At 42.4% G+C, this 12,756-nt stretch overlaps 1 protein-coding gene across 5 annotated transcripts in view; it reads right to left on the bottom strand.

Moving 5' to 3' along the window:
• Positions 1–12,756, bottom strand: part of LOC138265575 (G2/mitotic-specific cyclin-B3-like) — a 248,864-nt gene that overhangs the window by 78,173 nt on the left and 157,935 nt on the right. For all 5 annotated transcript variants that reach the window (XM_069213402.1, XM_069213405.1, XM_069213406.1 and 2 more), the window contains exon 9: positions 1,850–2,005. In XM_069213402.1, coding sequence (XP_069069503.1) covers positions 1,850–2,005 — 156 coding nt within the window. The remainder of the gene's footprint in view (positions 1–1,849; positions 2,006–12,756) is intronic.

The raw sequence follows: 12,756 nt of genomic DNA, 5'->3' as shown, positions 1-12,756 counted from the left end.
CAATGGTTGGCCCCATACTCTCGGGGCACCAGTACTAACTAAACTATTATGTACAGCCTTGAGCAGGGGCACAAGATGAAATGTCGTGCAAAGGAACAAACAACAATGCTTTTGCAGAAAAGCAGTTTAGAAAAGAAAACATCCTTGCTAAAAGCAAGCCATGCTGAAATATAATAAAATGAATAAATAAAGCAAAACGCAATATTCTAAATAATTGTCCACTTATGAATTCACATGAATAGTATTGAAGCTTTCCATTTATGGACATCATGCATATTTTGAGGGAAAAAAAAAAAGGATATCAATTCAGAGCTGTGTGAAAGGGAGTGTGAAATACACACCATTGGAAGAAGACCGATACAGATAAAGCGTGGAATATGGCCTTTACTCACATCTGGAATAAAGCACCCTGATTTCCCCTCAGGCTCTAAACATAAAAGACAACATTAAAGTAATTATAAAGTGGGGGAAAAAAACTGGCACCGACAGAAGCTATCTTGTGTGAGGAAGTGCTTCTTGTAAGAGGAGAGGAGAAAATGCAGTGAAAGTGAAAGGTTGACTAGCAGCTGAAGTAGACAAACTCATTTCCCCACGCTGTATGCTTTTTGGGTGGAAGCAAAATGTGCTTGACAACAGACCAATGGATGAAGAGAGGAGGCTGAAACCCCCTTTAAGTGAGTATATTATTATATATATAATTTTAGGAAAGTCAAAAGATCTTGGCTATTGCTAGAACAAAAATAAAAATAAACATGGAACTAAACTTTAAACAAGAGCGCAGTGCAACACGAAAAAGCAGCAGTGAGTACATATGTATCTTCCACCATGCCATCTGCAAATCTCTTGCATACATTGGTAAGTAATAGTAAAGCCACATTGTGCCACACACCACTTGTTTCAATAAGGCATTTTTTTTTTTTTTTTGTAAGTGAGCATGTTTGAACGGCTGTTTCACATTTTTACATTACTAGCGTCCATCTTTTTTGCGCAGGTGACATTTTTTTCTTATGTATTGTTCATTCTTCACACTCTAGGTGTGTTCTCGTTTAGATTATCATAAATTTGTTTTTCAACTAATAGAATATTAATCAATCAGTGGCCTTATACTTATTATTATGTGTGGAGATGAAGTTCACTTTTCCAAACTCCATTGTTCTTTTATACCTTAACAAAATAGGACAGTAAAACATGGGATTGCAGTGTTTTGCTAACTTCATTGATGGTAATAATGGCTTAAGTAGATATTGCAAATACATTTGCGTGCTCGCTAACACCACCTTTAACTGTCTGTCACAGACAACACTTTAATCAAAACTTTTATATATACTAAGGGAGGGTTTTGAGTCGCCGGCCACGTGTTCATGATTTTTTAATTCCTTTGGCCAGATTCTTTACAGACGTACAATTAATGTGCATCCTCTGTCCGAACATTTAAAAAAAAAAAAAATCGAGTGAAAGAATTCCATTTACAGAATGCATTTCATTAGTATTTCAAATGAACAGTGTTCCCTTCTATCTAGAACGTAATACCTTTTGAGATCACAGAGTGGAAGCACTTGGCAACGCATTTGCCTGCTCCCTTGCCTCTATGTGCCCCATCACGTTGACAACCATTATAGTGATACCCCCACCTTAACACAATATTCACATTCAACATAACCATCAAACTTTTTGCCATCATCTACACATTGCCCATAGTACACATCCTATTAGAAAAGGATCTTAATATTAGTTTGAGGCCATGGCATTTCTAGGTAGCATCCACGTTGAAGCCAAGCGTTTTTCAATGTGAATGTCATTGGCATATCCAACCATAGAAGAGTATGTAACGCTCCTTATTTACAGTTACCTGACCGTATCTTCGAAGGAAGCTGTATGCAATCGGGATATTAATATTAAATTCCAGCCCCTGCAGAATCTTCCTTTCCATTTCAATCAGCGACTGACGTGGATATTCACCTGCGCAAACATGCACCAAATCGTCCACTCGAGGTGCAAAGCATTCCTGAAGTTTAACAAATGATTCATGTGTAAGAACTATGCACAAAGAACAAACAACTGGATAGCCTAGCCTGTCAAATTCAGCATAATACATCTTGTTAAACACCCGCTTCCCTAACTGTACAAGAGGTAATTGTTATATTTGTTTGAGATCAATGTTATCATACGGGACAGAATGACAACTTACAATATACTAAGCTATTCACGGAGATGTTTTACCAGTCTGAGGCTACTCATTTCTCATTTACAATTGTTTAGTAACATTGTAGCCAGCAGCGCATGTGACAAGTTCGATATTCCTTTTGTAAGGAACGCTATCAGGGATCAATTATATTACATATAACAGCTCAGCAGTAGGTTTTATTTAGTCTTCCCACATTTTGTGATTTGGTCAGTCAATATGTCCTGCAGACTTTCATTTCAATTTGGTACTATTTCTGTTAGGGAAGCTATTTACCACATTTATGACCCACCAACAAAGACTTGGGAGAAAAGCAGGAATGCCAGTCTTGTTTCCTACACCAATGAAGCCTCAATGTTTATCATGTTAATGAGCAAATGCCAGAAGCAATGTTCAGAAAATATGACAAAACTGTTGCCATCTTTAAATATGTCTCTCGAGGCCACTGGTACACGACCGAGCTGCTTATAATATGGGTCTCTGGCGTGCATGAGCTGTAATCCTGCACTAAAACGCATCATAGTGGCAGCTTGGTTTTGAATCCTTCGTAGAAATACAGTACGGCTAGTTTGAAGTTCTTGGATTTAGCAATTTTGGAGGTCAATCATTAATCTAAACATAATTACATCATGAATGCTAAAATCTCTATATTCGGCGCTATATTTTTGCACGAATGTGCTTTCAGGTCCATTTTGGACGCGAGGATCGTTTTGCGCTTTAAAACGTGCAAAAAACGGTAGCACATCAATGCAGAGCCTTGCGTTCTGAAGTATTTTTCACTACACTTATGCTAATGTTTTGCTGCGACCACCAGTAACTATGCAGTGCTGTCTGATAGCATAATTTCGCATAACAAGGGTAACTCTAAAGTACAGAAATTACACACGAATAAACTTAAGTGAAATTTTACCTGGGATTAGTCTTGATTTGACGGTCCTGAAAAGCATGCTGGTGGTACAAAAAAACAATATGCGCTGCCCTGTGGTAGGTTTTCTCTGTACACACCAGTATTCTATATGGCCTACCGAGTGTGGACATTCCTAAATAAGAAAGGAGATGCATCCAAGTGCGATATCGAAGAGAAAAAGAATCCTGTATGTTTTTCAATAGATTATATAAAAGTAATTTGAGCTATGCACGGACACTACTGTTTTTAATGAAGGTATCTATTTTGTCCGGATTACGGACGGTCTATCGGACGCCTTTAAACAAGTTTATATTCCATGATTGGAAAGCGATTGGGGCTTTCTTATTTGGGATGTATGAGGGTCGAGCCTGCGTCTCATGCACTTGCGCATGCGTTTCGCTTCCGGGACGCTTTAGTAGATAGAAAAGGTCTCGGGCCACGTCCATGTTAAGCCCCGTCCATGTTAAGTCAGTGTCTTTCATTGGTTCGTGGGCTTGCCTTTCAAAATCTGCTTGCTTTCATTAGTGGAAGGCAAGCATACGTCATTCCTTTTCCGGTGGTTAGCCCTCTTCGAGCGCAGCGACCAAGTACTGAAAACATGCGAGACTCGCGGTTTCCAGTCAGGTTTGTGGACTACTTTTTATCTTTTTTTCATAGCGCGATCTCGATTGGCAGAAGTCCAGCGCTTTGCATGACATCGACCCTGTTACATAGTTAATTGCACTTTTGCCGGTTACATACATAATTGCACTTTTTCACTACGAGTGAACTGTAGCAGCGCAATCGCGCTCTTTTTTGGATTTTTTTTCCTAACTGCATGCAGTCTTAACTGTCTGTACGAGTGAACTGTAGCAGCCTGATCGTGCTGTTTTTTTTCCATTTAATGTGGCAAGAAAAGTCCATTTGGGAGTTTACAACTGCAAGTAACAGTAACTCTGAGAAGTAGGAGGCCCTATTGCATGCAAATGCTTGTTTTTATTTGCACCTTCGTTTTTAAACTAATCTCCCACATTTCATATTCATTTGTTCGCAATTATTTTCCTCCCCATCATACACGAGGCTCCGATTCACACCAGATTTTGTCGATATATTTGCTCTGTTGTGTGATGTTACTGGTAAAGCTTAAGTTAAATTATAATCTTAACAAAAAGCCGATCAAACCTGTCGGCATCTCCTGTTCCGCACTATGTCTACATATCTGAGTTGTAAACCCATTTAAAATATTTCAGTGAAATGACAGATGTTTTATACTGTAAAACATAGGGTTGCTAGGTAACAGGAGGTGTGACTAACCACCGAAGCAACAAAAACAATCCCAGTCAGACTGAACCACTAAAGTCACTAAAGCTATGACAGAGCAGACAGGTTTCCCATAGAGTCAATAAGTATTTATGCAGTACCAAAACAGTATGAAAGTCAAAATACAAGAAAAAATCCAAAACAATTTAGAATAGAGTGCATTTTAAATAAACAAATTACATCAAAAAGACGAATACCAATAACGGGAACTGGAGTTACGGATTTTCTAACATTTTAAATAGAAACAGCACCAAACAGCGCTACGTACCAAACGTGGTCAACCGGTTGTGGTAGACCAGGACCAATACACAATTCAAAGCCAACCCCAATGGAGTGCGGGTCAAACACAGGAAACAGGTTTGACAGTTTGAGGATTTTCCTTGGTACTTAGTCTAAAAAATTTACGTTTAAAGTCTTCACAAGGGCAAAGCAGCACCCTGAAGCAGCAGAGCGCGCCAGGAGGTCAGACAGCCACTGGATGAAGTTTCAGTGGAGCGGTTGATTTTTAGGGGGAAGCTCTGAGCAGGATAAATTCGAATTTCATTTCTAGGAATGGTACCTTGTTGGTCGGATATCTTTGGTACCTTCAACTGATCAAGATTTCTTCATTCACACTTAATCATTTTTTTGGAACTTGAAAATCTCCAGTTTGGCAAAGGTGCAAACTGTAGCCAAGGAGGGCACCACAAGACCAAATGCTATTTCTGTGAGGTCCTGCTGAACCTGATTTTCTGCTGTGGACATGCTCCAACTATAAATAACCTGAATCCTTGCCCAGTGGCAACACACCTTGGTCGGATCCAATCGGCAGGCTTGTCCAAGGTGTCTGAACCTCTTAGGAGCTACAAAAGTTTCCATGTCTGTGGTTTTCAGGGATGGTAGAAGAAGCCCACCCAGACCCAACCAAAGGATCTAGGACCTCGGGACCAGTCCTGGGGGGGGTCAGGACTCACTCCAGCAGAGGATAACAGCACAGGGCAGGTGTGTTGGAACTAGACAGCTGAAATTATTCAGGAAAGGCCCTCTGCAGCTGGTTATGAACCTGTAGCTTTCACAAGAAGTCAGTCTTATGACCCTTGGAGTCCTCTTCTTTGTTTTGGGCACACGAAAGAGCATGGCCGGTCCTTTTGGGATCTTTTTGGGTTTCAGACAGCAGGTTTAGTCTCTTCTGATCTTTGTGGTCCAGCAGTGTTCTGGCACCAGATCGTTGGTCGGATTGGCTCCTGGTTCCTATTTAACCAATAGGGCAAAAGTTCCCAGTGGTTGCCTTATCCAGTTTAATACATTTCCTTAGTGCCCTGCTGCAAATAATCACAGAGTGCACCTCTCTGCCTAAATTCAAGATGGTGAAACCCTACTCTTCTTCCGCATAGCCCACAGGCACACCTCAGAGATGTGACAATGGAAATGAGCAATACCCCGTCTTTGGTCACTTCAAACCAGTTCTGTGAGCAGGTCCCTCCCTAATGAGATTGGTGCCTCTCTGACTGGGGGGAAACAAAGAATGGGCCTGTGCAGATGTCACCAGCTATTTGCCCATTGAAGTTAATCTAGTTTTTAGGCACTATCTAAATGGTCATCCTGCCAGAAGAACACAAATACCTCCACTCTAATGGCTTCATGTCTGCTCTTAGAGTACTTTATACACCTCATTCAGGGATAAGTACTCGGAGGGATGCAGATGGAAAGAGAAAAGCTAACTTTCCAAAAGTAGCTTTTTCTTAACATCTATTAAAAATCCAATTTCACCAGTGAATTGGGTTTTTAATAAATATTACAAAGAGCCAAAGAATATTTTTATGAGTTTTCTAACCACAAAAATAATTAAATATAATAGTGCACCTCAGTGTTTCTCTATGTTACAGATAAGCCTTGCTATAGTTTATAGCTTTTAGGCACCAGTCACTTTGAGCACATTCAATAATAAATTTCGACATGTCCCACCTGTAAATACCAGGCACCATGCCTTGTAGGGTGGACGGCCTACTTATGGGTCACTTCATATTTAAAAGGAAGGCTTAGACCTGTCATAATGCTTTATTTTGATAGGTTGAATTGTAGTTTGAGACCTGCTTCAGGCAGGCTGGAATGGGAGGCCTGAAGCCATGTTTACACTGACACTGTTGTGGATGGCACATTATGTGCTACAGTCCACTAATGCCATTTGACTTACAGGCCCTTGTACCCCTTGACTATATACTAGAGGCTTATAAGTAATCATACTAATTGGGGTTATGCCAATTTGACAATGTGAAAAGGGGGCGGGAACACAGGTACTTTACTACTGGTCAGCTGGGGACAAAGTGTGCAGAGTTCGACATCCAGAAAAAATAGATATGGCAAAATCTAGAGTATGCCGAGCAAATTATGTCAGTCAAGAGAACTTTATTTCGGCCACAGGCCCATAAAAGCACATAGCAACAATAAATACACAAGGTTATATAAAATATGTACAGTACATGTAAGTAAATAAAAATAATAAAACTAAGTGCACTCCCAGGGTGACCTGGTATGTTCTTACTAAAACCATTATAAAGATAAAAATTCCTCTAACAATCCAACTAGCCCCAAGGAACTTGGCAACAGCAATCATTAACGTTGAGCGAGTGTCTGATCTGAGAATTCCAATGGGTATGTCGGATCTGCGGACTTCCATCAGTCTACAAGCCAGGGCCAAACATTTCCTACGAGAGGCAGCATATGCAGGGCAGACAAATAAAACATAAGGGAGATTTTCAATAGGTGGTTTGCAAGCTGGGCAGATGGTTGTTTCTTCATAGGACCAGCGACTGGTAAGTGATCTTCTAGGCAAGGTGCCTATGCAGAACTGGAAATATAATTTCCTTTCTCTATGCACTGTGATTATGTCCCAGGAGGCCTCGTATTTGCACGTCTCCTTTAGGTTGGCAAATTCACATGATAGAGTGGAGTGCAGCCCCCATATCTTCAGAGTCTACCATTTGCCAATACAGTTTAAGGTCAATTTTTGATGGAAAGGAGGCAGTAGTTGGAGAGACCCAGAGTTCTCTAAGCCCAAGCAAATAAAGTAACCCCTTGATGTGTCTGAGCCAGGGGATACTATGAGAACCGTCAGTTTCTAAAATGACCTGCAGGGCTACAGTAAAAGAAGCATGCTCTGGGGTGGTCCAAAGATGCCGCCAGTACAAGAGGGGACGTAGGTGGGCCTTGTGGCCAATATGTTTCATGCCTAGGTCCTAAAAAGGGGGGAACAGTGGAGTGCTTGGCAGGAGGGAACGAGATTTCTTAGGAAATTATTTTCAGAGATCGGTATTTTTTGGGCTTTGGCATAGCCCCATAGTTCAGCCCCGTAAACAGCCGAGCTCACAGCCTTGGCTTCATATATCTGGAGTGCAGGGCACATTGGTTTGGTATGTGAGAGATTAAAATCCTTTATTAAAACACCTGTTTGTTTTAGTGCCTGATTTGCAATATGATTTCCAAGACACTTTTTCTGTTAACATTAGGCCCAGGTAACTAAATGTACCCACCTTTTCAAGTGGGGAACCCTCGAGAATAAACATCCCTTGGAAGGATCTGTGGGGATTGAGAGTCATTAATTTGGTTTTGGAGGCATTGATTTCAAGTCTCCATGTGGAACAAAATTCCTCAAAGCACGTGAGGAGTTCCGTAATCCGCTTGGGGTCTTGGATATCAGGAGTGTATCATCTGCAAAGACCAAGACCAGAATTTTTTGTGTGCCTAACGAAGGTGCATAAGCCTCCACTCTCGGTAAAGAGGGGACAATATCAATAATGTACAAAGAGAACAAGGTGGGGGCAAGGACACACCCTTGCCGTACTCCCCTTGACACCTGGATTCTGTCAGTTAGCTGCCCCTTGTCGTCCCACCTGACACATGCATAATTATCCTCATTAAGCTGAATTAATTGTGCAAGAATGTGCTCCGGGATTCCCATTAGGGAAAGAACTTCCTACAGCTTGTTACGGGGTACTAGATCGAATGCGGATTTCAGATCCATAAAAGCAACATTCAGATTCCCTTTGCCAATAAAAACTGTCTTCCAGTATACAAGCAAAAATCTGAGGGCTTGCTCAGTGTTTTTTTTAACGAAAACCTGCCTGAAGAGGACTAAGAATGTCATGTTCAGCCACCCAGTCTCGAATCTTGCCCAAAAGGCAGTCACAGGGCACTATCTGCACCCAGTCTATTAAGCTAATTGGCCCATAATTACAGGGGAGGGCTCTGTCACCCTTTAAAAAAAAAAAAAAAAAAAAAAAAAAAAAAAATCGGGACTACAATGGCACCCTTCCAGCACTCCGGGATTGGCACCCCAGATGCTATTGCATTCGATATGATGGTGATCTATCTTGAACAGATTTCAATGTTGGTTAAGAATAGGTCATGCTGGAACACCATCCGAGCCTGGTGCCCTACCACGCTTTAGGGTACCTAAGGAATATGCTATATCCGCATGGGAGAACAGTTGCGGCACAGGTGGGTGTTAGAATGATATTTGAGCAAGGGTCCTTATGTTCAGAGGTTATACTATCATGGTCATAGGAGTGCAACCCACTAAAATGGTCTACCCAGTCCTTTGGAGCAATATTAGTTGTAATGTTCAGGGCTCTATTTCCTGGGCCACGCGTTGCCAAAGACCAGAACTCACTACAGTTCCTCTCTCATGCAGCCCACCACTTATCTTGTTAATGCTTGGCTTTGCAGACAGCTGATTTGTAAGACTTTCTAGCTGAGCGAATGGCGTTTACATCATTAAATTTGATAGCTTGGATTAAATGCTTGTTTGAGCACCAACACTCTTTATTAAAACCAGTGATGCCTACCCTTAAGCCTCTTGCCAGCAGGAACTATATCTACTGAGAAGTGGGTCGCAATGCCCTCGAAGCATGAGATGTGAGTTAAGCTTATTTGCTTGTTGGGGATTGCTGGACCCGCTTCTAAACCCATCAAAGTGGTCTTCAAGTTGTTGTTAGCAGCATTAATGAGCATTGTTCGAGCCAAAACCTTATTCCACTTTAGGTGACATTTGTCATTAAGCAGGCTAATTCCCTCTGGCCCTATTACTTGGGTGTTATTCATGGACAGGTGGTTTCACAAATGTATGGACTGAAAGATGGTTATGGTCGCTTTCAGATCTCTCAATAATCATCATGTCAATGACTAGGGGCAATAACCTTATGTCGACTAGACAATCTATTCTACTAGTGTGGTTGATTTTGTTATATGTGTGGCAACCCTTTGCGTCAAATTTAGTCCTGCCGTTAAGTGCCCAGAGTCCATATTCCGTGGTCAATGATTTTACTTGGTCAGCAACCTGCATCCACCTTTTGATGGGTCGGATGTCCAAGGCAGGGATAGACCATGCCAGATCCTCCTCGTGGGTAAACCCAAGATCATCCCAGTCAAGAGGCTCAAATGCGACACTGAAGTCACCTGCCACGATTGTGATGCCAGGGACAATTTGAGCACTTTCTTTTGTTCCGGGCAAATAACCTCTTCTGCTTATAATAAAATTAATCTAGCCTTGTGTAATTTATTCTGGTGCTCATGCAAAATGATATTATGCCCTTGTAATGTGTTCACTCTACTTAAAACTGCAAGATATATATTGAGTCCAAAATGCAACAATGGGCCCCGTTTAACACAAAAAATGCATGAGGTTTATCAAATTTGCTAAAGTTACTGGTATCCACACTAAGATTTTTCCTAAGCCTTGTGATTTTAGTGAGTCCATATTCCATGGTCAATGATTTTACTTGGACAGCAACCTGCGTCCACCTTTTGATGGGTGGGATGTCCAAGGCAGGGATAGACCATGCCCGATCCTCCTTGTGGGTAAGCCCAATATCATCCCAGTCAAGAGGCTCAAATGTGACACTGGAGTCACCTGCCACAATGTTTTTGTGATGCCGGGGATATTTTTGCAGAAATGTCTCCAGGACACAGAGGGTTTTGGAGACCCCGATGCCCCCTGACCCCTCTAGTGTAGATGTTAAAAATGATCACAACTGTGTCTGTCCTGAATGATAGGCGAAGACCTAATTGGTCAGGGGAATCGATGGATGGGTGTGATGTGCGACAGTTTAATGATGTTCTAGCCCAAATGGTTAAGCCCCCGGAAGGCCTACCCCTGGTACTGGGCAAAGCAGGGATATGAAAATTTAAGTAGCCAGTCAGAAAAAGTGGATCAATTGACTAGGTCTCCTGAAGAAGACCTATGTCATGTTCCTCAATAAAGGAAGTCAAGGGAGGGAGGACAGATCTCAGACATGCCATATTCCATGAGACAAGTCATACTCCAGTAATTAGAGGAACTGCCCTGTCCACTGATGTGATATTTGAAGGGTTAACTACCAGACGTTGGTTTGGCGGGTGGAGTTGGTTGAGAGGAGGGGGGTTGTTATCACTATTGCCTGATGCGTCCTGGGTTGACTGGTGGAAACCATCTAGGGGAGCTAGCATGACCTTAAGTGTAGTGTTCTCACGCTTAGCTGTCTGTTCCTGAATTGGCAAGTGATATTCATGGGAGAAGGGAAACTACGATGATTTCATGGTTGTGCAATGGGTCCTGTATGGTCTGATGGGATCTGTTAGGAAGAAAAGCATAGGTGTTTGTGGTATCAGTGTTGGGAACTATAGCCAGACCAGGGACAGTTGTTTTATATAAGTCGGAGTGTACTTCAACGTGTGTTTTGGATGGTACTTCAAGTCATTCGTTCCCACTGAGAGCAGATAGGTTACCTGCTGGACAATGGGTGGGGCGAACCCCATAGTACCCAGGCGGCCCAAGGTATTTTAAATGGATACAGGATTGCCCTGGGGCACTTGTCCTTGCATCTAGGGCCACCAGGTTATCCACCATGCTCCTGTCCCTGAATGTCAAAAGTAAATTATCAAAGTGTGTGTCTGGGTCGGGCCTTCTGACTGCATCAATTATTTCCTCACGTATTAGAGTAGCAGCCTCTCACATGGCGAATCCAATGAATTGCTTTATTTCGGACAGAATCTCCCCTTTGTGCCAGTGGGTGTAGTTTGGGAACTTGGACCATTAGAACAGTGTTATTAAAGTGGGACCGGTCAATGGCAGGCTGTGCAGTGGATTTAGGGACAGTGTCACTCATAGATTTAGGGATTTGAAAGCAGACACCAGATGCCTTTCCTGTGCCTAAGCTGTTGTGTGGGGGAGGCTGATAAGAGTTCTTGATCTTAACACCCACTAAAAGTTGGCCAGCACAACTAGTCGCTCGTAGTTTGGGCAACTTCATCAGGGTACAGGATGGATTTGGCATTGTGCTACAGATATGATTCATGGCGGCTGTGACGTCTGAAGGAATTAGCTACTTGAATATTGCGAATAAGTAATTAATTATAGGCTTGATTTCTGACACCTTTCTCTAAATCTTGTATGCATGAGATATACTGTGCATTTGTCTGAGCTAAATTAACATATGTCTACTGACCGACCCACCCTGATACCTGGGTCGGGGTCGTCATGTGGGTCTGAAATATTCATTAGAGGGCTAAAGCAGTTGGTACACTGAAGAGGGTCACTAAGATCTAGTGATGGCTCATTCACTTGTAATGAGGGAGCGTGAGTGATGACATTCCTACCCCCGCCCTATAGTGGCTGTGACCTGTTGACCACATTTTACAAATATTTCAGCAGTTTTCTTGTGACCCTCCCCCTTCCAGACTGGGGAGCACTCACCCCCTGTTTTGTTGGAGCCACTATCTGGGGAAGAGGTTAAAATGTCTTTGCATTCACCCAGAAGATTGTCAATTCTGTCCATAACAGTTATTAGCTGCATGCTTATGCTTTTTCTGCTTGGTGTTTAACACCGCCCCTGCTCCACCCTCTGTTGCTTTCCTTTTATCCATCAAAGGACTGTGATTGGTGGGTAAAAGTTAGTTCAATGATACAACCCGCAGGAGGATACAATAATTAAAAGGAGAGATTCAACAAGGCCTACTTGGAGATGGATGTTAGGGCGGTGGCCCAGCCTCCTCTGGGCTCCGATGGGCCTGAAGGGGTCCACCCTTGGTCCGGGCTTTGCCTGGGCATGACCCTCACACATCCCACACTGCGAAGTGCCCCCACATGCTTTTTAGCGCTCGTTGGTCTGGTCAGGTGGATGCAGGTGCTGGTAAAAAAAAAAAAAAAAAAAAAGGACGCCCCCTTAGCAGTCTGGGATATGTAGTCCCACTCTGGAGTTCAGCGCGTCAAATTATGTCAATTTCTTACATAAACCTTGTTAATATTGGATTCACAACCTTTGATGTTTTGGAGTCATGGAAGTTGCTCATAACTTGTGGTCCTACCCCTCACCTTGGTATGGTACAGCACTGCAAAGGGTCTTTTTTTCTGAAG

Source organism: Pleurodeles waltl, chromosome 11 (genome assembly GCF_031143425.1).
Source record: "Pleurodeles waltl isolate 20211129_DDA chromosome 11, aPleWal1.hap1.20221129, whole genome shotgun sequence".
Classification (NCBI taxonomy): Eukaryota; Metazoa; Chordata; class Amphibia; order Caudata; family Salamandridae; genus Pleurodeles; species Pleurodeles waltl.
The sequence above is the reverse complement of the archived record's forward strand: the minus strand, read 5'-3'. Positions and strand labels throughout refer to the sequence as shown.